The sequence below is a fragment of the Anoplopoma fimbria genome, chromosome 19 (assembly GCF_027596085.1).
Source record: "Anoplopoma fimbria isolate UVic2021 breed Golden Eagle Sablefish chromosome 19, Afim_UVic_2022, whole genome shotgun sequence".
NCBI classification, from domain to species: domain Eukaryota; kingdom Metazoa; phylum Chordata; class Actinopteri; order Perciformes; family Anoplopomatidae; genus Anoplopoma; species Anoplopoma fimbria.
In genome coordinates, this window is record NC_072467.1 from 10795523 (window position 1) to 10823496 (window position 27974).

Here is a 27974-nt window from a genome sequence, read left to right on the forward strand (position 1 = left end):
TCTATGGAAAGATGAGCTCTGAGGTGTAAGACAATGTTTGAGAGTTAGCTGTGTACATTATATTGAGCCCATTCTCGCAAATGCAAATTTCATCCGTGTTTCTAATATAAACTCTCCAATTTGAAAGGTAGATTGATTGAACATTTACAAGACTTAGGTTTCATAATGAATGCAGAATTCTTTTGTCTTCTTATTTTGAAAACCGACTGCTGCACATGAAACAATTACTGTGTAAACAATGTATTTAAAAAGACAGGCTGAATGGGGAAAAAAAAGTAAATGTAATGGAAATGTAGTGGTTCAAAATAAAAAAAGGCAACTGAAAAGTACACTTATTTTTTATTCAAAATCATCAAAGATACAAATATGAAACAATAAAACTGAAAAAAAGAGAACAGAACAAAAAGAAACCGACAACTAAGGGGAACTCAGACGGATGATGTATGGATGTATCTGGTAACACAATGACGAATGAAGTATTCACTACAAAACAAAAATAGTGGAAAAGTGAGTGTGTGTGAATATGATGAGTCTGAATAAGCCAAAATGTTTCTGTTTGTAGCTGTGTGTTTGTAGCTGTATGTTTGTGTATGTGTTGTGTGTGAGACACTGTCTCAGTTCATCAGTAATTCCATCTGCACCAGTCTTGCGTTGGTGTCTCCGGCCATGTTGTAGGGAATCATACCAGCAAAGGTGATCAGGGCTCTGGCCTGGCTGCGGAGTTGCTGTTTAAAGTAGAAAAAGGAAGAGGAAGAGGAAGAAGAAGAAGAAGGGCACATAGACATTAAAACACTGTAAGAAGAGACTGCTTCTGTTCATCCCATCACACGGTTTGAGCAAACAAATATTGGCACATAAGTCAGCATATTAGTAACAATACATGGCAGTACCAAAATGGTAGTACACATTAAATATTTTCTCTGACAGACAGAAATGACAAGCGGATTTTTCAATTTAGAGATGTTACACTACATACTTTGGTCACAATTCTTGAATAAACAATTGAAGCGATCTGTATTAAAAATCTTGCTCTAATTTACTATCCATCTCTTTCAGCTGTTACAATGTATCGCTTTGCTCTATCAGAGCCTGTCTTCTCACCATGTCTCTGTCCTCTATGGTCCTCTGTGGTCGTCCTGGTGTTCCTGCCGGCGCCCCCTTCAGCCGTTTGTGCTGAGTGAACAGGATGTTCATGGTGGCCAACAGCACTTCAGACAGGTTGTGGCGCACCTGGGAACACAGAGGACAATTTTAGAAAGAGTTAAAGAATAATGCTGTGTATTGTGAGAAAGTCTGAGAGTCCCTTTTGAGCGTTCAGATCTTGATCTCACCTCATCACTGAAGTTCCTGAAAGCAGCAACTCTCTCCTCGACACTGTCCTGACTGAGAGGAAGGAGCTTTAAACGCTCCATCACCTGGTAGAGAAACAAAAGAGAGGAATGACGTTAACAGAGGAGCTTTGCATATTCAGCAGAGTTTAAACAGATAGACCAAGGCGCTCCTGTTAAAATACTGTTATTGCTGCGTAACGTTTCGAGCACTAAGCTCTTCCTCATACGTCTGATAAGTACAGAGTCGCCAAATTATATACACATAATGCACAAAAGGGCTCACATGACATACCACACCTGTTGCAAATAAACAATCAAATATTGAATATTAGTAAGAAAAATACATTGTATATCAAACGTATGCAAAAATAGTATATCAAGGCGACATATATGATATATAAAAAGTACAGAAAGGTACATAAATATGATGATGGGATATAAAAAGAACAAACCATTATATACACGATGTGTGCTTTGGTCCAGCACCCATCCTATCAGACACCGGATGTGCGTGTCTTTGTACTGGTTTTTAACGAGCTTCACATATTCAACAACACAGATCACTTCAATATAGTAATGTTGGGATCATATACTAGGTCTGTTTCTGTATTGGGACTGTTGTGTTGCACTCACGTCGTATGCTCTGTCAACGTGACCTGCGTGGTACTCGTCAAAGAACGTCGTCAGGTCTAACAGCAGGTAGAAAGTACTATCGACGGACTTATCTCCTGATACGCCCTGAGAACGATACCTGCAGCGGAAAAGAGGAAATTATTATGTTTTTCAGATTCAGATGCTCTTGATTAGATTTAAACCAGTGCATGGTGCGTGTGTCCTACCTCTCTGCAATAGCCACTGCAGCGTTTTTTAACCTCTCCTTGTTGGACTGAGGAGCGCTGACCTGGGCAATGACTGGACTCAGCAGCCTGTTCATTAGCTCCAACACCTTATCTGGGTTCTAGACAGAGACAAACAGAAAAGGACAGAGAGACAGTGAGAGGACTCGAAACAAACAGCTGCAAATGACAGCAGCTTTGCAGAATTACAGGTGCATCTATGGACGCAGAGATCACATAAACAGGTCGGCTCACCTTAGCCAGCTCGTAGAGTTTGACTGCCTCCTCAAACAAGCCCTTGTTCTCGGCCTCCAGAGCCACTTTACTGATGATAGCTCTGGTGTCCCCGGCGAACTTATCTATGACTCCAGGCTAGAGGGAGGAGGAGAGAAGATCAGAGCGAGACCGAGAATACCAGAGTTCTGATGATTGAGCAGATGGCAACTATCTTTGAGTTGTTGGTTTGATTCCAGCAATGGATCATGAGATAAAAAGAAAAAGCAGCGAATACATCAAATAAAAGCAAAAGAAGCAAAATAAGCAAAGTTAGAAAACCCAGAGTGAAAAGGGATCCTGTAAGGGAAATGCCCACAACTTAAATCATAACCAACATCACCAAAGCAATAAACATGGCCCTGATTTGCTACCAGTGACAGACTGACTAACCCTTTGGCACCAACATTCACATACTGCAGCTTCTTACCATCAAAAATGCCAATTGGATTAATATTTTTGTCATAACTTCCATTAGAACAACCATCAACATTTTCATATCTAATGAAAAACAAGTACCACTGCTTTATTATATCTGACATCCAATAGCTGCACCAGAATAGCTTGTTTAAATTCCATTTCTAATCAAAATCTTTAAGGATTGAGATAAATTGCCCTTACTTGATGACAGATATATTGCAAAGAATTCACAGATTTCGCTTATCATGTAATTCTCTAATTATGCTCCATTAAAAAGTGCAGCCTAGACATTTAAGCAATTATAAACATTAAACCTACAGTATGTCCAAAAATATAATTCATAAGCAAAATCACAACAAATTAGCATTTTTAAACGCAAATTCTTATTGTGACACCTTTACAGGTTAGACACTTTAAACATCAATGTTCTTCTATTTATAAACACTGATTCTGACAAAATTTTCTGCTGATTGAGCCTAGTCACACAGGTCGCAATTATTTCAAGTACACGCTACATGATCATCATATTGATCTAAAGCATAAACATATTGAAAAGTCTCACGTCCAATATATTCCTTCTATTAAATGCAGAAAATGTAAAGAATCTGCCTTAATAATACTCAAATCCAGTAAACGGCAATCTCACAATCAAACACTGAATATAATGTTTCCCAAAAAGTATTTTTATGTAAAGGACTATAAACCACTACTGTAACATTCATTTAGCATTTTATTAGCTTAGTTAAATTTAAAGTAAATATACCGCAGCGCAACTCCTGATTGATCAGAATGTAGGTAAATGATTCAAAAGACTCTGACAAAACAGGTTACACAGTGTGTTCATCACATGTGTGGAAGGAAACATACAGAAATGTGAACTTGAGGGGAACAACTACCCTCAAGCATCACATTTTGCAGAGTGCTGCCGGCATTGTGAGAAATGTCAAGAACATTTGCAACCAAAGGCTTTAAGAAGCATTGTGAAGAGCTTTTAGATCCATGGCAGAGGAACAAAGTGCTGCTAAACGGGGAGTGTCAAAGAGAGTCAGAGAGAACGAGTGAAAGATGAGAAATGTGAAGCAGAGTGAGAAGAAGAGAAAGGCACGGCAAGAGAGCAGGTGAGAAGTCAAAGCATTAAAAGAAACAACCACAGAATAGATAAGAGGGAGAGATAGAGAGATCAAAGACAATCTTCCTACCTTCCTACTGCCGTCCTTCTCCAATCTCCCCAACAGCATGTCAAACTGTAAAAAAAGACAAAGTCAAAATACCAAATCAATGACATTTAAAGTACACAGTGTTAAACCAGAGAAGTAGGTAAAAACTTTTTATTTTTTGTTTAGTTTTACTGGATTACAATATGATGAAAGGTCTTTTCAAACCACTATTTTGTCCACTTATATTTACAAAGTCTAAAGTCTAAACGAAGAAAAATCTAAATCAAAAAACATAACATTTATTCATAGGCTAATATTAACTATAGATAAGTATTGGATGGAAGATCAGGATGTCCGAGACAAGATCAGGAGCAAAGGAAAACGAATTAAATGGATATGCTCTATCCCTCTTTAAGAAACACAACTAGTGGGCACTTGGTATTAGCTGAGGCTGCATTACCAGGGTTTAAAAGGCATTAAACAACTGTATAGACATTTCACTCACCTCACGACTCTCAATAACAAGTTCACTGACACAACGCATGAACATGTTTTCTCCCTGGCTGTCTTTCTCATTACTGCAGAACAGACGCATACAGCAGGAATTAGAAACAGCGGCATTATGGTGAACGTCACCAGACAAAAGCAATATTTCATTCATAATATTTGTCACACATGCTCTTCCATTACCAACTATCTTTATGGTACATGGTCATAAAATCACATTACAGGATGTTCATCTGACTGTGAGAGTGTAAGATCACTTACCGTAAGAAGTAGAAGTACTGCAGGGCTTCCCGTGGATCAGTGGACTCAAACTTGCGAGTGTACAGCATGAGCAGACGGATAAAGTTGAGGCGGCGCACCATGGGAGGATCACCGGGCTCCTGGCTCACTACGGAGAACAGGTCAAAGGATTTTCTTTCACTAAAATTTCTTTCTCAACGGTCTGTGTCACTCTACTGTGATTACACTCACAGAGCTGAGCGCTTTGGCCAGACGACTTCAGCAACAGCCGCAGCTCGTACAGGACCAACGCCACGTGCACAGCATGACTCCGAAGTCTCTCGGCACGAAACAAGAAAGCCACCGCCGCCTCAAACTGAGCCGTCAGGAACAACACCTGGAAATACAGGAAGGGCTGCTGGCTCGCAGAGAAATGGGACTCTCCTGTTTGACACAAGATGAGAGAGAGGGAGTTGGTTTAGATAAAGTGTTGAAGTATCTTTGCAATAATTAAACCAGCATATCATTTCAGGAGGAAAAGAGGTCACAATTTTTAATATCGGATGTGTTCAGACATATTTAATTTTTGAGTAATTTGTGACAATCTTTTGCTGCATTTTCACTGCATTAAATCGACGGGCTCTTTTTTGGTGTTCCATTAGCAAAAGTCGTGGTTATTACCTGCTACTTTTTTTGGTACTGACAAGGGACATCCTGAATTTTTTAAAAGCCCAAGCGACCTCCAGTAATGACTTTTTGTTTTTTTGTATTCAAATGACCCTCTTAAAAAAAAAAAATGGCAGCATGCAAAATTACCAAATGATGCAAAAATGCCTTCAGCGAGAGTCGCATTGAAGATGTTGTCATGGGAGTTTAATGCGGCTTTGCTGTGACGTTCAGCTGAGAATCCTGCCTATACTAAAAGTGAACAGATTCGAGTCAAACCATACAGTTGAAATAAGGCATAAGACTAATGAATGCAAATATGAAGGAGGGACAAGTCAATTAATCACAGTCTGTACAAGATCAAGGTCTAATCAAGGAAAATGATTGAAATCACTTTGTTGGTTTTTCAACGTTTATCTGACAGTAACTATAGAAACTCTTCTACTGTACTTAAATGTATTAAACTATAACAGCCATCTGAGACACCGGTTTAATTCTGGGTTTATTCCTGCCACATCAATTTTTGACAGTTACTATTGCAACTAATATGTAAGAAAAAATATGCTGTCAAGTTCAGGTACTTAGTCATCAAGTTTACTTTTTAATTATAATCCTTAATCCTCTTGCGGGCTGAGGAGTAGAACAGGGTGGACCATGTCAGCCATTTTACAGCCTTATCTCAGACTTACAGCACTTTAGTTCAAAAAGGGAAAGCGCATGAGAGAAGAAAAGAGGGCGAGAGCGATGAAGAGGAGAGAAAGGACGAAGGAGGCGAGATAAGAGCGTGGGGGGGCTGCAGCAGATTGTACAAACAAGAAATGAGAAAGAACACATGCACATGCAAGGAGAGGAGATGTAAAAAGGGGACGGAAATCAGTGGGAGGAAAGAGGGGTAACAGCGGTGCAGGTGTAAGGAGAAACAGGCAAAAAGGATAAAAAGGAGAGGACCGAGAAGCAGCGACCGAAGGAGAGAGGAACAGACGGGCTTTGGGCTTTACGTCCCGCTGTGAAGCAAGATGGAGAACTACAAGGAACACTGAGCCAGACAACCGAAGGAGCAGAGCAGCATGAGAGAAAACAGAATGTGGCTTCAGGCTGTACTTCCCAATGAGCAGAGAGAGTGGGAGAGGGGAAATGGGAAAGTGCAGTCTTATCTGAACGGAGCAGGATCGGCCCATGGAGAAGGCAACACCCAGCGGAGAAAACTGCTTTCTCTATTTGAGGGAGAAAAGGCCTAATGCCATTATGCTCCCATTTTTTTTGTGTATTAGGGGCATGTGGCTGTTTGAGGCCCTGATCAGGCAGATTGTATTTTAGCAGCCTGGGGCAGCTTTTGATTATTGTTTTCAATGAGAGTGAAGCTTTTTGCACGCTGCTTTTGCATTGCTGAGTACTTCACATTTTTAGGCTTTTTCTCTTACTCCCCCAGTTGAGAAACTTCAACTCTGAACAGAAAAGAGCCCCACGTCCTTTGCGTTTTTTTTCCAATTGCCTTATTGGATGAATTAAGAAGAGAGGTGATTTGTTGGTTGCTGAGCAAAAATAATTAAAAACAGGACTTGGAACTACCACAGAAGAGGTTTTGAGTACTTTTCCAGATGTATATATTTCTGTCTGTGGGTGGACAGATTTTGTCAACGTTATAGCGTCACCATAGACAGCTGTTGTGATCCCATCGCAAGATGGTCTCTAGTATCTGTTATATATGCTGTATTGTTAAACAATTGTATTGTTGTATATATTGTATTTTTTTTATTTATATTTCAAGCACAGTGCTGGAGAACACAAATAAGCATATCACTGCACAATGTAGAAACATGTTGAGTATGTGACAAATAAAAACCTTAAAACCTTTTCAGCTTACTCTAAAAACTACTTCTGCCATTTTCCATGTGTCCATTTTCCATAAATGCCGAGGGGGTCTATCCAAAAGTGCCTCTCGTGCCCTCATGTAATATTCATTGTGTTGAAACATCAATGCTACAGAATTATTGAAGAGCAGTCAGGGAAACAGTGTGATGCAGCCAGAAGGAAGAACTGTTGGATGAGAGTTTCAACTGCAGCTGTTCTTTTAACTTCACTAAAGGCATTTGATAAGGCCTACAGAGAGACGAAGCGGGAGGCGTAATCTAATTCTCTGCACAGGCAGCAGGTGACTGGCAGATGTAGCGCTTTCAAGCAAGAAACTCCCCTGGCTGAATCATAAGTACAGAAGATGAGAAACTGGTTTGCTATTTCTACATTTGGCAGTTTAAAAATCAATTCACAAACAGATTCTGGCACTTTTTCCCAAAAACTAACAAACTTTTGTTCCTGCCTACTTTGACAAAGGGTCCAGAATTTGCTACTGGTCTGAGTCACACTTCTGGCTTGCTTGTTGTCAATAGATAAAGTTTCTGAGGCTCATGGGTACTGCAGTGTTTAAAGCTGTTCAACATACCAAAATGAAGGAACAAACATGACTTTTAAGGAACTAAATATATTGAATTATGCATAGCCGTTTTCTTTAGTATTGTTAAATCCTCCATGCACCAACTTTACTTCCAGATCCTGCTTAGTTGCTCATTTTGCTATATATTTATATTTTTTCTAAGGTGGCTTATCTGCTTCTCCATATTGAGGTTTTTGCATTCACAAATCTTTGTATGCCGCCTCCTTTAAGATTAAAGTTGAAAAAAATGTTTGTAGCAAAGGTAAAGACAGGCCAAGCAAAACCAGCACTGAGATGGCAGGAATTAATGAGAGTACAGTTCAGAATGTACAAAAACAAGTCAGAAGACAGGTGGAAAAAGGGATGTACCCTTAAATTATCATGAGGTGTTCAAATGAAATGGTGAAAGACTTTTTGCTTCAGAAACAGTTTTAAGGAGATGTTTCACAGTAACATAAAAAACATATAAGAGAGGAAATTAGGATCTTTGTAACACTAGCTATAAGCAGCTTATAATACACAATTGAAACCACTATTGCCAAGATGTTTTGTATTTAAATAAAAATAAAACCATTTATTTCCTAATCATTTAAATTGTGTGTTTTTATGAAAATAACCACTACAGAAGACAATAAAACTGAAAGAGGATAACATGTAGATATTTTGACAGTTTACACTGACTTACTCAATTAATTACTTTCTCAGACGGCTGTAAAGAAAAAAACATAGTCTGGAGCCTTGCAGTAAATTATAGATATTGGAAAGAAAATTAGAATCGGCAAAAATCAGAATCGTCTGGTAAGACTTTAAAAAATTGCGAAATTGTAATCGGTCGAGAAAATTGCAATTTGTGCATCTCTGCAATGAGCGAAAGACAACCAAAGGATAGTGTTGTCCACAGGGAACAGCGTGCATGCACACGTGTGTGCCCCCTCTGCTTCTCAAATACCCCTGAGGAAAACATAATTGAATGGGGGTAGGCGGAGAGGCAAAAGTGATGCATCACAATGTCGAGAAAATAAAGTTGAACGATTTGTGGTCATTTGTAGATCTGAAACAGAAATGCAGTTCCATACCGTAGTCCTCCAGCAGCTGTTTCTGCAGCTGTGGCAGGGTCAGTCTGTCCTGAGGAGAGCTGCTGCCGTCATCATCAAAACACACCTGGTTCAACTGCAGGGACAAAAACACGATACACACTTTGTTAAACAAGCCTTGGAACTTTAATGATGAACATTATCTGGGCCAACTTCTCCTCTGGCCAGTGTGCTGGTGCTTTATGTTTCAATAAACCAAAAAGAAAAAGAGCTAAATTAAGTCTGCTGTACCTTAAGCCATAGGTAGTCTTCAGTCTTGTCTGCCACCTCTCCATGGTTATCACTGATATCACATTTCCCGATCAGGCAGTAGACGGCTCTCTTGTAAGGGTCAGCACTGTTCCTCAGCACTCTGCGGTAGTGGAGACGGAGCTTGTTCTCTGAAGTCGGAGAAAGGCTGAAGGGAAAAGATCATAAATGATGATTCGGTTTGACCTTCTTTGACCTCTGTGTGCATTGGAAACATATACATATAAGACAAGGAGGTTAGGTCCTCTCACCGTCTGTCAGGGCTGTTCATGTACTCCTGGAACCAGGTCTTAAAGTCTCCCAGCTGATGTTGCACTCTGTTCACAACCTGCATGGCTGCATTCAGATCTCCACAACGCAGACAGTAGTAGATCACAGCCCACACTGGATGGCCCTCTATCTCACCATCCTGCAACCACACAGAGACATTTGATACAGTGGTGACAGTATTCCACTGACTCATTTCAAATAAAGATTCAGTCCCCATATTAGTGACCTGCACACTAATTAAGCTTGTTCTAAAAAAAACCCATCATGTAGAAGTCCCTGGTTGCAAACATCAGTGAAGATCAGTTCACAATCAGACTGTTGGTGCAATACGATTGGAAGGTTTTTCAAATATTTAAAAATGACATTCTGTTGATTTAGCAGTTATATTTTTGTCAGATAAAAAACAAAAACATTCAGAATCTGTGTGTGTTACCTGCATGCCAGGCAAAGGCCCCGGTAGTTTAATGTTGAGGAAGCTGCGGACCAGTTGGTACGTTCCAGGCACTCCACCTAGTTGGGCCTGATGGAGGTTCCCAAACACAGTCACCATGGTGTAGTTTTTATAACTGGGAGTGAGGAGACACACACATAAACACTGAGTTCACCATCATGGTGCAGTTCAGGTTAAATTTTAACTTTCAGGTTAAATTTGAACTAGCCAGTACTAACTTAGATATATGAAAAGCTTTATCTCTTCAAAACATAAGACCGACCACTGCACTTTAGAAAAACAAAAACAAGCAAAGTTACCTGTTCTCCAGGAAGTTGAGCGCCTGGCGTACAAAGGCCATCTGCATCTCAACAGAGGTGCGACTTTTCAGAGTGTCTTTGGCTGGAACCAGCAACACATCGGTCATCTGCTTCACCATCAACCACATGTCTGATACATTCTGGATTGAAGAGAGAGGGCAAGAGTCGAAGTTACTTAAAGGCATGTATAGGAAAAAACAGAATGCATATTAGCTGTCAGAGTAAAACTTAGCTATATCTTTGCAAAGGGCATAATAATTACATCTGAAAACAACCATTTCATGGTGATAGCAGATGTTCTTACCTTGTCATCCAGGCTTTCTGCTACAGAGGAACATAAGTCTCCCAGATTAGGCTGAATGTGACCATTCACGATCTTCTCATTGAAAATGTAAATCTGGAGAAAGCAGTCGTCGTGATAAAACGGAGAGAGAGAGAGAGAGAGAGAGAGACAAGGAAAACAGTCAAAGCGTGAAGGTTAAATTTCTACATTTTCAAATGAATGTTTGAAATTTAAAATCCGCCTACAACACCATCCTCAGCTTCCGAAATAAAAGCCAACGCTATGACCATCGAGTGAAATGGTTCACGACGAAAAACAAGAAAAAAAGGATCAAAATGTTTAAAATGTCATCAAAGAGGATAAAAAAAACTAGACAAATGACGCCGCATGCAATGTGTCGACACATGGTCAGAGGAAAAGCCACATTTAAAGTAATGCGTCATGTATCAGAACAGAGACAAACAGAGAGAGAAAGAGAAGGTCAGACAGGATAATGAGGGAGGAGGGACGACAGAGACACAGAGACAGAGTGGGAGAGAGAATTACCCAGAGCCCCCCTCTACTGCCCAATCAATCAATATGTTTGATCTCCTACTTCCTGTGACCCCATTTTAACTGAGCGATCAGAAAGAGGGCATCACAAACAGACTCATTCACACATGTGATTAACTTACTTTAACTATCACTCATTAAAGAGGTGGAGTTTTCTTAGATTTAAGTTTTAACACTTATGTTGGTATGAGTATTTCTCTGTACTACAGCAAATTCATTGAAGAAGAATTAGCAAGAAGGTCGGAAACTATGTAATGTGTTTCAATGTGATAATAATGGATATATTCAGATATATAGTTTTCAGATATTTAGAACTGAAAAAAAAAAAGACCCGGCGGCACTGAGATAAATGGGTTCGAAGCTATTTTACATTTGCACTCCCAAACTAAAGATTGATGCCCAAACACGTCTGATTTTGTTTTTAGGTCTAACGATGCCATTACAATAATAGCATTCTAATTGTTTAAAAGGAGAGTGCCTTGGAGCTTTCTTGTATTTTATTTGAAAATATCTTTATCCAAAGAGCCCACTGTTCATACTAAATTAAACTGTCTGCCCTTAACTGGAGCTTTGTTGTACACCTAAATGATCAGTCTGATGTCCACTCACCTGTCGTCCATAGGCCACCTCCACGCTGTCCAACGCACTCCTTCCTGGAGCTGTCACTTCACTCACAAAGCTTGGCTACAATAAACAGAGTCAGAAGATGACTTCATAAATAAGCTGCACATAGGCAAGAAGCATTTCTAAATGGAGGTTAACTAAAGCTAGAAAACAACAGGAATGCCAATCATGTACCAATAAAACTATTAATTTTGTCTGATGTAACAATCAATTAGCATCTTAAATGAATCCTCTTTCAAACTGAATATTCTGTGTTTTGAGTCTTTCCAGCCCAGAGAAGGACCACAATGTTTCAATGTCGGTTGCCCAAAGCATGCTGGGATTGGCTCCCGCAGGATGACACAGATGATTTAAGTATTTTACTTTATTCAGGAACAAGACAAAAATAGTATCCGAGTCTCAGATGACACAGTTATTCTGGTTACTTTAGATGTGTTGGTAGACAGTGAAAGACTTGAGACTTGTTTATTAATACAGATAATCAGCCCAGGGAGTTAAATATAATATAATATATTGACGTTTGTGTATGTGGCTAAATTAATTGGAAAAGAAATGACACTTGATTTTTGCACAGAAAGTATGTACAACATTATATCAACATAACAATATTTTACACAGTCCACAAATTTAAACGTTTAAAATAACTAAGAATTGTACTCTTTAATTGTAAAATATGAAAAGGTAGAACACAGACTTGTGATATCTGTGATCTCATAAATGCCAAAAATAGACGTTTCCTCAGGCGTCTTTGTTATTAAAAATGAACAAAGCTGGACCAGCATCTTTTTTCAGGAAACGTATTCATTTTTTATGACAGCCAAACGGAGGAGGGCCTGTGCAGAGCTGGGTCCAGAGGGAAACCTAAAATTAGCTGACATACCAATATAATATACTCTCAACATTAGTAATATCGACTTTTAGCAAGTAATGCACACCTCAATAGTCCCAGCAGCAAGTGTTTCAAGTCTGCAGGTCTAGCTTTGCCATGAGTTAAAGTAGTTTTATCGGAGCAGACTGAGACACTTTGTCTCTCTTGGTGGTGAAGATACATTTTTAACTGTGGAGGTCCTTCCTACTAAAGCAGCTCTTTAGTGTGTATCCCATACCTCCACATCTTGACTGAAGTCCAGTGCGTCCTCTCCTGCCCCGAGTAGCGTGTGCAACACTCTCTGCTTCACCTGCTCCCACTGGACCAGCATGGACTCACGGTGGTACTCTTCAGCCAACAGGAACGTCTGAAACACATCAAAGTCCTAAATAGGAAATCTCTCCTTGTGCTTGTTCCTTGTTATCTGTGTACATTCATGTGGAAAAAGACCAAACTCAATGTGGCATGCACTTTCACAATATTCTACAGATGTTGGTCCCCAAAGTAAAAAATATACTGCAAAACTGATTACTATGGGGATTTAAGCCCATTTTAATAGCACTCATGTGATATATCTTAAATATCTAAAGAAAATTGTTTAAAATTGACCTGTTCTATGCATTAGTATTGCATATTAACTGGATATTGTGCTCATTCCCTTGTAGCATGTGACAGTTGTATCTGTCTGCTTTATCGTTTGTGTTTATTGCTGTAACAATGTGTATACTGTCAAGCTTGAAGAAGAGATTTTACTCTTTTTGAGACTTTTCCCTGGTTAAAGGACATATATGGCGCACGCACACACCAGATTTAGCAGCAGACCCCTGTCATGATTGCACTACTCCATCAGGACACAGTGCCGTCTATTTTGACTCTCCGCAGAGACTCAAAGTGAGATAATGGGAACGTGAGATAATTGAATTTTTCCAATCTCAAGCTCAGGGAGACACAAATGTAGACCTTTAGAGCCATCATTTACTTGGTTAACTTGGTCACTGCCTGCATGTCAAGGCATTAACTTTTAACTTTTCTGAGTTGCCTCACAGCAGTCTGTCAAAAACTATGATGGAATCAAGAAATTTCAGTGCAAAAATGACAAGATACATTTGAGGTAAAAATGTGTCTTCATTACATAAATAATTTGTAGATGTTTTAACCACTCAGTATATATCCCTTTTTACCAACTGCCTAAAAGTGATTCTCAAATATTGATATTGGTATCTGCCTTAAAAATCCAAAGGCTTTAAATTTAATTGAGATCATATCCAGGTCAAGTGATTGCTAAGAGACTGGACAACTCGACTGAATACGTCATTCAGCAGGCCAAGAGCACACATTTAATGTGATGTGAAAAGTACAGATGTCAAGATAGAAATCTGCAAGAACATCTTTAACATCCACTTTCTTTTTAATCAGTGCATTTGAGTTTTCCACCCTTGCACACAAGTTCTTCTTTGCTCTCTCAGGGAGCAGAGAGATAATGGGAACGGCAGCTAATTAAACGCAGAGCCTATTAGCTCTGCACATCAGGGAAGCCATTTCAAAACTATTCCCCGAAGGTTCACACCAGAAGGACTTCTAGACCGCAGCAAGCAGAAATGACTAAACATTTGTTTTTTAAGTGTTTTTATATTGTGATGTGTTAATGTTCATACATACTGCAGTGCTGAAAACTCATCTGATTTCATAAAACTACATATGAGGCAACGAAAGAAACACTACTGTATGTGACGATAGTCTAATTACGGCATCTTGTCCTTAAAAAAATTGAACAATTACAATTTTATGAAAATAATAAAAATGCTGAGACATGTGTAGGCCTATGATCTGGTTTCCAACACTGTAGGATTTAGATTCTGCCACCCAGCTGTAGCTATATGTCCACCCACGTAGCAATAACACACTAGGCAGATACTGACCCTGCGGCGCGACTCCTCAATGGCTGACAGGAGGGCGTTGTCCCTCTCGTTCTTCAGGAAGCCCTGTGGACGAGGTAGAGACGGACAGAGAGAGGCAGAGACGCGTGGCAAACACAGAGAATGAGACGAGACAAACGGAGAGAGAAAGAAGAATATTTTAGCTCAAACATTGGGGATACAGTGAAGCAGAGATAAACTGTATGCAGAGAGTTCAGTGGGTACAGATTTAGCAGGTGCACCATCATTTGCTCTACGGGAGATAGAAGCTTTTTCTCTATTTCCCATCCTGTTTTTCTCTCCCTTTCCTAGACATGTGCATTCTTACGTCAGGATTAGTCAAACGTTTGGTCGCTGTTTAATACACACACACGAGCATCCATGCTTTTCACACACCATTTTGCTATCAGACAGCAGTCGGCCTCCATTTTGAAGTCATCTCAAGATGGCTGCCCCTGCATACATACACCCCCCTCCCCTGGTCCTTCCTATGAAAATCATATTTATTCACATCCTACTCAACTGATTATAGTGAGTAAGTGGTACTTCTGTAACAACTGGAGTATGCAGGAGAGAACACGGTAGCTCTCTTCGGAGGGAAAGTCGGTGAGCGCTGACGTGCATAAAGAGACAGACATCTTGAGAGAGCGACAAAATGGTGGCTGCTCTGCAATGCACTTCGTTACTGGCAAACACAAAAATGGGTCACTGGCAGCGTTACAGTATCAAAAATACAAGTCGACGTGAGAAATCTCTTCTTTCCTGTGCAGAATATCATGACATATGTGCAGCATTTTAACGGAGGAACAATGACAGCTCCTAAGCTGCGAATGAGTCAGAGGCAGAGCCGAGGAAAAAAACGTCGCATCATCTCTCAATTCAGAGATATTGACAAAATAGCCTTTCCTGTCATCATGCTGATGACATGGGAATGCTTTTGGATCTATATTTATAGATGCATCTGGTTTGATACCAAGAGGAGACAGAATTTCACATGAAAAACAGGGCAATATAAAGTCAAACATTCAATATATTTAACTGCTTTGAGAAAGCAAATAGTGAAAAAAAAGGGAGCAAAAACATGAGCTTGTGCAAAATTTCACTAATTATGTTGTACTGTTCACTGATTAGTAGCACTTAAAAAAACAGATCAACTAATCTATTATTTTTCCAATAGATCATCAAGACCACAAGAAACATAGCATGATTATCTTTTATATCAGCATTTTGCAAACAATTGTTTAAGGCGTTTTTTAGCCCTACAATATCACGAGTACTGCACTCCATGTTTAAGTGCTCCTCTATTATTTTGAGTGGTTAAAAAACCCCACATACAATTACTTTGGCTTAGACAGAGCATAAAGTAAGAATACTAGCTGCTAAATTGAGGCACAAACTGAACAGAAAGAAGGGATTTCACTGCCTATGATGGCTTGCTTTTGTTTGAACTTCAATGACTATGCAATTTTTAAATATATACTGCTAAATACTGCTTCTCCTTAAAATGCAAGAAAGTCCTGCGATAGCGTGTATTCTTAGAGTTTATATAAACCATTTGACATAATAATGTCTTAAATTGGTGGAAATAGTTGTTCCCTCAGTCTGATAATAGCATTTAAATTCACTGATGACATTTTTAGCACCATATTGTCTGTGCGGGTTTAATGTACGTAAGATCCTTTTATTTTGAAGAGCAAGCACCTGGTGGGAGAAATACCATTTCTCAAAGCTGGAGATCATTCTGCTCTCCTCTCTTCATTCCATCTCTCCTCACCTCTCTCTTGAGTCCCTATTCCCCCCACCTGCTCGTTGCTCTGCCTACTTGAGTCTCATTTCCTCTTCTCCCTTTTTTCCCCCAGCTCTCAGCCTTCACCTCTGTCTGTCATTGCATTCCTCTCCTCCTCTTTCACTCTCTTCACTCTGTTCTGACTATTGAGAGCAAATTGGAAGCACAAAAGGTTCACTGTGAGAATGAAGACATTCTTGATATAATATCAATACCAAAGTAAACGATAATTACTGCATTGAAAGTTCATCAATGCTAGAAAAGTTTGAATGGCTTGGCTGGGCCAATTAACCTGCACTTAATGTATTCTTTTATCAATGTGCAATTAAGAGAAGACAATGAAGTGCTATCATCTGACAAGAGAAGAAGGAAACCACAATTCATGGGTGGAAAACTCTGAACTCCATCTTGGTCAGTCACAGTGGACAGCAGTCTGCTACGACTCTAAATGGGTCTGTGCTCTCTAAAATGTGCCTTTAAAAATATCAGGAAAAAGCAATCATTCAGGTCACAAATAATAACTTACAGAGAAAGATAAGAAGACCAGTCAGACATCTTTACATCTTTAATTCAAAACTAAAGCAGAGTCTGAGCCAAAGTCCAACACAAGTGTAGTGGGACAATTCTACTGGTGTCCTCATAAAACATTAAATCTGCAGAGGTGACTTCAAATCTATGAGGCCGTTTTTACTTTTTGTTTTACAGTTGCATGGCATTACCTACCATTACAATGGCTTAAACTAAAGGGTCTCACTAGTTAAAATGCTTCATAAGATTAGACTATTTGAATCAATTAAGGAGGAAACTAAGTTTCTCTCTCATCAACGTGCCCATTTACCCCTCAGGTCCAATCCCTTATGCCCTTCCCTCCGCCCGCACCTTCCTTCCCTCCCGCTTTCTTTCTCCATCTCACTTTTTTTTCCCAGGAGATGCTGAGAATAGGTCTATATTTAACCACTCCAACCAGAGGAGAGCTCAGGTCAACGCTCACTGGAGAGCTGTACTGGAAAAAGGAGTAGAATAGAGTAGTTGTAACAGAGGCTTATGGGATATATGTACTACAAGAGAAAATGAGACTGTATTAGTCATTGGTGATGACGGACTGTTATTCCAGTAAATTGGAGGTGAAATGAAATGGTCATCTTCTCCAGAAACACGAGGGAGGGGCATGAAGCATTGATGGGAGATTGGGGAACACTGAATGACTCTGCCAGGCAGGAGCCTCAGCAATTTTGCTTCAACTGAAGTACAACAGGAAGCAAAGATTTTTCATCGCTGTCGTTTAGTTGTCTGTAGCCAGCTGCACTTGCGTTGCCAACAGCTTTGCCTATGCAACATTTTTTTGTGCCAAATGTAAATTAATAACCTACCAAACAGCCGTGGCCAAAATTTGTCATTTGTCAGAGATTGAAATGCTCCTCCCTTTCACAAGAAATACTTGTTTTAAGAGAGAACTCTTTATGGACAAGACATGTCACTGCTATCAGACATTACTTAACAAAGAAATCAATCTCAAATTAGTTTTTGTTTTTAACTGTTACAAACATTGTATATTTGATGCCCTGTAAGGATTATGTGCAGTTTTACTAAATTCTGAGAGGATTTATCACAGAGATCATTTTTAACATCTATCTATTTAACTATCTCTACTAAAAAAGAGCCCTGAAAAAAGCAAGACATTTAAGCAGAAGACAACAGCATGTTGATCGCTTTCAAGTATCAATTCAGTGCTGGGCAATAGGTGTATCTAAAGATCTACGTTTTCCATTGCCCCACCCCTGTATCGTGTATCCTCAGAGATCTGCAGCCCACTGTGAACACCCACAGCCTGCCGGCCCGACATCCCGGAAGATTTTACAGGAACAGGAACACAGCCGCAAAAGGGTAAAGAAGGTAGAATCGAAGGCGAGTCTGCTTTTATTTGAAAATACAACTGATGGATATTCCAAATCTTTGTCTCTAATTTCTGCTATAATGTATTATGAAGATCTGTAGGCATCTGACTGCTTATTACATGCCAAGGTACAAACATGACCATATCTTAGAAAATCCCATAAAATCATTCATTTAAAATCTCTGTAATTCATGTGACTGTGCGTCTTCGAATACGAATGTTCATATGTACGCATGTGAACATTCTCTGTGCCGGCACACACAGGCCCTCGTTCTTTTAGCCTTCGGTCAAGATAGTCACACTGTCTGCGTCTGACTGCAATCTCACAGTATGTTCGGGGAAATCAGCAAGTCGGATATTTCACCCTTTCGATCTGCCTCATTGCACAATATGAAATATGTTAGAGAGATAAATGGTCTCGAGGAATCGAAAGGCTACATAAGGACACAGTCAAAGAGCAGTTTAAGGGTAAATGGAGACAGGGAGCCTTGCTCTCTGTGCCAGTCATCGTGAAAGTACGTGAGGGAGGCTTTCTGTCCTCATTTGCCATGACACAATAAGCGACCGGTGCCTGTGTGTGTGTGTGTGTGTGTGTGTGAAACCACACCCTTTCCACTTTCTTTCTAATATAAAACATATATGTAAAGTATTACAGCATTTATACACATTTGTGTGCGTTTATATATTGAAACTCTGATGATAAAATCATAAACATGCCTGTTTATAAAATCAGCGCCATATCCATGGCTGCCATACAGCCACAGACAATGTAGCATAACCAGGGAAGAGACAGACAGGTGACAGGTCACATGCCTGTCTGTGAGTGGGTGTGCATTTCTATGTGTATAGGCGATACTCACTCATGCTGAGCTCCTGCCTGCCTGGCAGACAGACTGACAGATGAGAAGACAGGATGAGGCAAGAAAAGAATAAAAAAAAATAGTTTTGGGGTTTCTTTGTCTGTGCCCAGGTATCTGGGCTTTGAAGGCCTGGGAGACCCGCTTCGGCCCTCTGTCTCTCCATCCCTCTCTGTTGCCGTGCCGGGGCAGCAGCAGTGGACGCCATGCTGGGGCGTGTTCCCTGTGCCCTGTCGAGCCGGCATGGTGCTTCGCTTGCAGCCTTTCTCCGTTTCGAAAGCAGGCCGGTGACTCTTGTGCGTGAGCCGGAGTGCCGAATGAAAGTGCCACATCAAGACTCACTGGTGGTGGTTTTATTGTCGGAGGGCTGTACCAACTGAGCACTCAGACACGGGGGGGATCCATGAGAAGGAACTATGGATTCATATAGAATATCAGTTCCTACCATCAGCTGGCATCCCCCACTCCCTTGGCCCTCCTCCTCCATCCTCTCTCTCTCTCTATCTCTATCCTTCCTTCACTTCATCCCAGCATCTCTTATGGCCCTCCGCCTCCTCCCTCCCTCCCTCAATCCCACTCGTTTTCTTCCTTTTTTATCCATCTATGCATCCTTCCTTTCTTCCCTCCCTCTCTCCTCCCTCCCTCAGCTCAATGCAATTATAGTAATGGATTTTTTCCCCCTCGGTTGATGGCTTCCGACATCCTGTCTTGAAATGAGGCTAATCATGCTCTTAAGGGTCATGTTTTGTTAATGAAGGGTTTGGGAGGCACATGTGGGAAGCGGATTGGGGGGGGGGTTACTAAGCAGGTTACTACGAACACCTCTCCACTTGTAGACTTGTGCACATGACACACACTCATTCACACACAGCTACATGCCATATAGCCGCATTCATATGTGCAGGCCGTAATAGACAAGCTGAGAATGAATGCGCCCACGTGCGGCCAAATCTACGCTACACACACACATTCATTCATTCATGAGCACACGGAGAGACAGTGTATGCCAGAAATCGATCGCAACTGACACAGATACAGGCACAAGGTGCCTGTGCATGACACACACACACATCCAGGAAAGCTATGTCAGTGGTGTTCGTCTATCTCAGCAGATGCTCTGGGCTTAGCCAACTGCATCCGCTGAACGCATGCCATCACTGCTGAGGGATATGTGTGTGTGTGTGTGTGTGTGTGTGTGTGTGTGTGTGTGTGTGTGTGTGTGTGTGTGTGCGTGTGCGTGTGGCTTTGGGGAGGGCTGGAAAAGAGAAAAGAGAGGGAGAGAAAAGATGTAAATTTGAAAGGGAGGAAAAGCAAGAGATGAAAGAAGGTAAAGTAAAAGACAAAGGAGAGTAAGGAGAGGCACCAGCTAAAAGAGAGAGAGAGAGAGAGAGAGAGGTGAGGAAAAAAAAAAAGAGAGAGAGAGAGAGAGAACCCTGGCAGAGAAAGATGGAACAGTGAAAAGTGAGACGAGGACAGAGAAAGAAAAAACTGCAGCTGGTCGCCATTTTTCTACCAGCACGGCTCTCAGCCTTCCACTTCTACAGTTTCATTTTTTCTGTCCATGATTTTCATTTTCATTTGCAATCGTTTTCAGATGCTTTTTACCTCCTGTTTTCTCATGGTTTTAGCCTCTCTATATATCCGTCATCCTCCTTTGTTGACTATTGTATATAATATTTTATCACACAGAAAACAAAGAACACAGAATTGCCAAATACCAACCCAAAGCGATTCAGCTACGACAACTACCGACACAGAAAACATAAAATGCAAATGCAAACCTGGCAGAGCACAGAACAAGGATTTAGGAAGGGTATAAAAACGTGGTAATGACAGCTGTTGGAACCTAGTGTGCCTCCGTCTAACTCCCGTTTTACACATGTATCCATGCATGCATGTGTACTGTAGATGAGAACCACAAATCTCTAAGTATAATCAGAATCAATCAAATTCAAATTATACAAAACTCTTTATGGCGTGCTGTGCAAATACTAGTCACTAGGACATTGAGAAAAACAGCCTGATAACTATGACCGGATGTCCATCCATTTGGATTACATTGTCATGTTAATACAAATATACAACTTTATCATAGTCTTTGGGACTCAAAATGATGATTTACATTTTCTATAGTGTTCACCGAAAGAGATGTGTGTCAGTATTGTAGAGTATCTGCTTCCTCTACATTTGAGCAGAAAAATCTGAATGAGGCGCAGCATAAATGCATCCATGTTTTAACTATACGCTGAGAAAAACAGGATGAAAACCTAAATTAACAAACTGCATGCAGTCTACAAACATGGCCTGCACATAATCAGCCACTCCCTGCCCATGAAGCCCTAAATCTAGGACTCTATATCCTTCTATAGTAAGTAATATAGTAAGATTCTCTCTAATTTGTGTTCAGCCACACATCAATTCCTTCAGTGTGTCCGTGTGTGTGTGTGTGTGTGTGTGTTCCACACAGGAAACAAAGAGGCATGCTCACTCAAACACGCACACGCACACGCACTCAAACACACACACAGTCATTTTTGTGTTATCAACCTCCAGTACTCCCCTGATCTCATGTCCTTGGACCATTTAAAGCAATGATCATATACAGTCTATTATGTTGTTGATGTTATTATTATCATTGCAGAATATATTTAGAATAAGGTCTGAACCGAAGGCTTAACTAGAGGAATGTAAGGAAAACATTGCTTATTTTCGTGTCTACCAATTACATTAGGTTTGTTTCCTAACAAAGTTTTACACAATGCCTATTTAAGGTCAGAGGTCTTTGCTGAAATGCCAGTGTACACACACACACACACACACACACACACACACACACACACACACACACACACACACACACACACACACACACACACACACACACACACACACACACACACACACACACACACACACACACACACACACTTTGGAAATAAGTGGGGGATGTTGAATGGGGGCAAAGAAAATCTAATAATTACAATACTACAACTAATAGTAATAACAATAATTGAATACATTATTGGTAAAACAGACGAAATATTGTTTTAAAATTGGGAAAGGGATCGACTATTGGTGATTGCTCTAAACATAGTCAGTTCCTGAAATCATCGTCTAAATGCACATCCCCACGTAGCACAATGTTAAAGAGTACTGCACTGAATTAGCATTTCACTTCGATAACACTGTTGGACTCACGGTGGACAGTTTACAAAAGGAGATGTGTCTTTTATTCCATGATTTCTTCTTCCTTGTCAAAACCTGGCACCTTCATTGCCAACAGTACCCACAACTCGGACGCTGACGGTTTGTCGATTTAGGTGTTATGCTAGTAGAAGCACCATCACACTTGGTTTTGACATCTGGCATCATGTTACATCATGCCCGCAGTTGGTGAATTTTGAGTAATCTAAAGTATCTGATACAAGGTTGTTTTCTAGCAAAGTGGCCCAAATATCTATACAAGGATATCTTTCACGATGTCTTGGATAGCTTTTTTATCTAGTAACTTCAACTGGCAATCATCAGTATCATACAGTATGTGAATTTCCTTTGATATCTAACATTTGACAACTAGACCAAAGCCTTTACAGTGAAATGAATGTTGTAATGTCTAAAATCGGGTGTGTAAAGCATACTGAATGTGATGCTGTAGTCTTTATTCCAACAAGTTGAATGTCAATCCTGTGAACTCTTTTTCCTCAGTGTATTTGGTGATGTAAAATGACTGAAACTCTTCCAGCAGGATGTAAAATGGAGATCTGTAGGAGGGAGAAAAGTGGGCTGCATTGCTTTTCTTGTTGTTTTTTTATTTCTTGCTGAACAGGCCTCCTGAGTACCATTCATTTTTTTGTTGCCTTGTCATCGAGCCCAATAAACTCATTGAGATTAGAGTCACGATCAGTTACAATTTGCAATAAGAGTCAACTGTTTGTGTATCATCTCATGATCTTGAAAAAAATAAATAATAATAATAATATCCAAATAACCAGCTTAATAGATTTCTACTCACTTCAGTTTTGGCCAGATAGTCAGATATGCTGAGTGACCAGAAAAGTAGAAACCCCTATACTTTGTAATGCAATATTCTACAAATACTATTTCTGTGAAAAATGGTTCGAAATGTTGTCAGGACAAAAGGTTGTGATGGAGATGTTGAGGCTCTGTTTAAGCCCCAATATGTTTTAGTCTATGATCCTGGATCAATAATAACTATATCTTGGTAGTGTTTACTGTGTTCACGGACCATGGTCTGCAATGCTATTTGTTTTATTAATTATTCAGATAAAATATTACTGAATAAATGGACCTTAAGATGATGAATTTGTAATACAATGCAACTATCTCAACTGGCTTGCCTTGTATTCCCACCACCTTCCTGGGATTTGGTTGTTCAAATGGAGCTGTGTTTTAGTTTTTTTCTGTAACACAGCAGAGGAGTTATTCTATTGAATGAGAATTGCACATTTCTTCTGAAGGAAATTTGTAATGTATGGTCTTCTTATAAACCAATAAGGGTAGAAGATCAAGAATAGATAGGGAGTGTCTGTGTGTGTTTGTGTGTCTCTGTGTGTGTGTGTCCACGTTGCCAGAAGTTAAGTGCTCTTCCAGTCAATCATTCAAACTCACCCAGGCTAGCCTACATCCGGCTGACAAGAGGAATGAAAAATGAGCTAATGTAAAAGAATGAAAGGCAGAAAGTGATGGAAGAGAACCAGAACTTACCATAGAGAGAGTAAGAAAGAGTGAGACAAACTGGTGTCACATGTCACAATGGCTGAAAAGGTCAGAAGGAAAAGAAGGGATGGAGAGAGATGTGAGAACCGATATAGACAGATGATTAACCGGGGTTAAATAAAGAGGGATAAAGAGAGAAACAGATGGAGCTCGTGGAAATGCAGCAACATCGCTGAAAGAGAGAGTGTAAGCTGTGGTAAAAGAGAGTTAAAAAGGCAATCTGTATGAAGTGGAAGAAAAAGAGTAGAAGAGGCAAAGATCCTTGTTTAATCAATAAAAAATGGAGCATTGTAAGGGTTTATGCAGTATGAAGAAAATTAACACCATTTGGGATTTGGGAATGCACTTCTATAGTTTTGTTTAGTTTCTTAAAGCGTCAATATCAATACAGCAGAGTCATTTCAATTATTTTTAACTTGGCGCCTACATTACTGGTATTTAATGCTGGTAGCAACTAATGTAGCCTCAAGCAGAGATGACTCCACACCCGAGGCTTTTTAAAGTAACCTCACTTCAGACAATTCACCACACTTACGTTTTTTCTCATCTACTCTGCTTGGAAATGTAACAAAGTCTGGAGAGTTACGCATCTGTTAATGCTAATTTAACATGTCCACCTGCTTCACTGTTAAAGCTGCCCACCAGCTAACCATTGTAAACCATTTTTACTTTCAGATATCCAACTCTATTCCCTTCTTACGCCTGACTTACCATGAGAAAGTACAAACTACATATCTACTTCAAATGGTGTGGATTGACACAATCACAGCGTAGCCTATAGAACCATGTATTGTGTAAAGGAAAGGCTCATCAAAACATCTCCCATGACCAGAATAATCTTTCTTTACCATCCATACAAAAAACAACAACTGTCAAGCTTTTTTTCAGACCTTAACTTGCATACTTTGAGGGCAAATCTTATCATCTCTAGCTTATTAATGTTACTACCGTGGATCACAAAATACATTTTATTTCCTGGTTATCTGGCTAACGCAATCTCTCCGCAAGCCAATGTTTAAACAATGCATGCTCAGGCAAAGATGGTTCCTTAGAACCATTATTCTCTCTATTTGAAACAAGGATTTCATATGAAACATAGAGTCTTTCTCTTAAGAAATAATCTATGAAAGTGAGCTAGCATCCAGTTGGACTCGTGGCCCATTAGGTCATTCATACCTGTATGTCAGTGTCTTTGACAGGCTCCAGGGGCTCAAAAGTGGTGGCCGCACTAAGACTTTCCAACCTCTGGGAGATGTGGAAGATGTCTAGACCTCTGGAACCAAGGAGGATTGACCTGAGAGTAGGACAGAGAGGTGGTAAGAATTAATGAATATAATGAAAGAACTAAACGAAGAGCAAGACAGACAATGAACTGTAGTTTTGCTTGACAACCAATAGAGGTCACAAGAGGCTTTGCTACTATTTTTGGAGTACTACCCATTAACTAAAGATCATGGAAGGTTTTGTGTTAGGATTTAAAAGATAAAAATATTACATGTTAAATGTCACAAATATTTTGATTTCCAGGGTTATTCAATCAGGAGAACATAATATTTAATGGCTTTGACTGTGTCACTTCTTATAAAAATGCATATTCAAAACATAGCTATACATTATTACCAGAATAAAAAGGGCACATCAAAGTGGCAGGTGATTAGTCATTTAAAATGAAAAACAACTGTTTATCTTAAGGAAGCAGATGGACTTTATTACCACTTGTATAGGTTTTTTGAACACTATACAGGAACAACAACTGTGAATTTCCCCGCTGCGGGACTAATAAAGGATTATCTTATCTTAACATAGATTTTCTGACTGTGCGGCATGACTATGTGCATGGGACATATTCCTTACGCTTTTACGTCGGCAGCATCTTGCGAGGTGCGGGTCAGGGTGCGGGATCGAAGCCTCTCCCCCGCCTGCTGTATCTCCTGGAGGTTCCTCTCAACATGCGGCAGCTCTGACACTGCTTCTGTCTCGGCAGCTAGCTGCTCTGCCTGCTGCAGCAGCTCCCCAAAGCCCTCCGCATCCATACCTCTTGAGAGAGAGAGAAAGAGTGTGTGAGTAAAGACATTTTATTTGGTTTACATCTAAATATAGCTGGGAGATTGAGTATACTGTACAAAATAAGGCTGGTTAATAGTTGGACAGTGATTAAGCTTTTCTTTATTGTTTAAATTCTGTGCTCCGCCTCATTTGATTTGGCATGAAACAATGACTATGAGCTTGAAATGACAACTTTCAGCTTCAATTTGAGAAGTCACATAAATACTGGGTGAACACTAGTGTGTTATGGATACAACAACAAATGCAAATTATTTGGATGAATACAGAATACATAAACACATTTTGTTTGTTTAGATATATGCAACAACAGAAGGACCCTTAACATTCGAGGGCTTAAAGTGAAATGTTAACAGTTAACCTGCCGTCAGTTCAACAGATGGTGTATTTCACTTGCTGAAGATCAGGCTTAAGACAAAAAAATGTAACCCAAAACAAGGCATAACTAAAGACGGATGCTGCGCCGGCCTGGCTGAGCATCACCTGCGAGTATGCAAGGTCTCAGCTGATGTTTATGGCTTGAAGACTTCAAGGGCTCATTGACAGAAGAACACAACAGGAAAGAGTAGTGAAAATGTTCATATTCAAAGTAAAAAGGTAGCATTTTAACAATAGCTGTATTTCAAATCCAAAACGCTGGAGTACAGCGCAAACACAACAAAAAAAAGGGTAAAAAGTGACATTGTATAAATTGAGACTACAGAAACATAAATGTATTAAACTGATTCACCTAGGATTACATTACCACAAAGAAAACTGATAAAGCCATGTTAGTTGTGGCTGCTCTGTATATCTGACTTCCATCCCTCACAGGGTCTCTTCTGTGTTTCACCACTTGACATACAGACTGTATATATAGATGCACTTCATTCAGTTTGCATTGTCTCTATACTTGATTCTTTTAATATGACATTTCCCTTGTAGAGGTCTGGTCAAAGACTGTATACCGGTATGTAACATCTTTACATACAGACTTGACACCTGCCATTCACCATCACAATAAAAGCATCTAGTATAGAGCACATGCCAAACAAACTGTGAATAAATGACATGTAGCCTGCATACATCCGATATCATAACATCTTCTGACAGCTGACATCATCAACGTGACAACTGCAGCGCGCGCATGGAGTGCCGTGGTTGTCAGATAAGTTCGGCGTTAGCACAATGCTAACAGCTCGGCTAGCTACTTTAGAAACTAGCCTTCCTTGTGACAGCAGCAGCACCGTGTCGTAGAGGCAATTTCAACCGCTGCTAAGAGCAAATTAATTAGATAGTATATATACAACCATGATGACGTTTTTAGAAAGTGTTGCTATCCGGCCCAGCTTAGTTTGCTACACTAGTTAGCTTTGTATCAGAATGAATGGATGAATGCTACAGCGTTAGCTAGCAGGCTAAACTGTTACCGCTCTCTCGCATGCTCACAGTCGCATCAACTTTAAAATCTTTATATTTGATTGAACACCGTTACAGGCAGACATACTTCGTACCTTTTGTGTGGGATTGTCGTAAGTAAGGTCCTGCCTTTATCTTATCGGGTGAATTTGTTGAGTTTATTCAATATTGCTAAGCAGTAGTATGGTCCAACATGCATGAAAGTATGTTATTTGCCCCGGTACTTCTGGAGTCGATGCTGATTGGTCAATACCCGGACCGTACCGGATGTGGCTCTTGCTCGCTTTCTTAGAGACGCGACAAACATCTCTGCTCCGCCCTGTTGGACGGGAGGACTTTGACAAACAGTCCAACAGCAAACTGTACATGCACCGACCAGAAACCACAGTGCAGATTTCACACCTAAAACCGTGTCAGTCAACAGAAACAGGCCCATGACAGGTCTCATTTCTCTGGTTTCATTTCAGGGCAATGATTTTTAGTGTTATTACAACATGTGACAGCAGGTTGTTATTGTCAAAAAGAGGCTACAGGTTCTCAGGTTTTGGACTAGTTTTTGCCTATCATGATAAAAAAAAATTGTTTTGTTTTGCAAATTTTGGGGGGAATAATTACAATACTATACAATAACTTTATTAAAGAACGCTTGGCTGAAAAGCACATGACTAATAGGGCAATGATTTTTAGTGTTATTACAACATGTGCAGGTTGTTATTGTCAAAAAGAGGAATAATTACAATACTATACAATATTTCTTAATGCCCATAGTAACATCATAATTCCACCATCCTC

At 40.0% G+C, this 27974-nt stretch overlaps 1 protein-coding gene across 1 annotated transcript; it reads right to left on the reverse strand.

Annotated features, from left to right (window-relative positions):
• Positions 1-333: 333 nt before the first annotated feature.
• On the reverse strand, positions 334-27475 carry nup93 (nucleoporin 93). Its single transcript, XM_054619704.1, has 22 exons — positions 27278-27475; positions 25575-25755; positions 24897-25014; positions 14450-14512; positions 12769-12897; positions 11648-11722; positions 10508-10600; positions 10204-10343; positions 9887-10019; positions 9435-9592; positions 9166-9331; positions 8917-9010; positions 4996-5187; positions 4786-4912; positions 4523-4595; positions 4060-4104; positions 2423-2539; positions 2171-2289; positions 1965-2082; positions 1332-1415; positions 1102-1230; positions 334-725 (listed from the first exon to the last, which is right to left on the reverse strand). The coding sequence occupies exons 2-22, from the start codon at positions 25751-25753 to the stop codon at positions 615-617; spliced, it is 2463 nt and encodes an 820-aa protein (XP_054475679.1). The 5' UTR covers positions 25754-25755; positions 27278-27475; the 3' UTR covers positions 334-614.
• Positions 27476-27974: the final 499 nt, after the last annotated feature.

Bases quoted from the DNA above. Each gene is read 5' to 3' on its own strand.
- nup93 (XM_054619704.1), bottom strand. From the start codon at position 25,753: ATGGATGCGGAGGGCTTTGGGGAGCTGCTGCAGCAGGCAGAGCAGCTA. The intron at 14,513-24,896 runs GTATGAATGACC...CCTCGTCCACAG, and splicing joins TCAAAGACACTGACATACAG to GGCTTCCTGAAGAACGAGAG. The intron at 2,290-2,422 runs GTGAGCCGACCT...GTCTCTGTCTAG, and splicing joins AACTCTACGAGCTGGCTAAG to AACCCAGATAAGGTGTTGGA.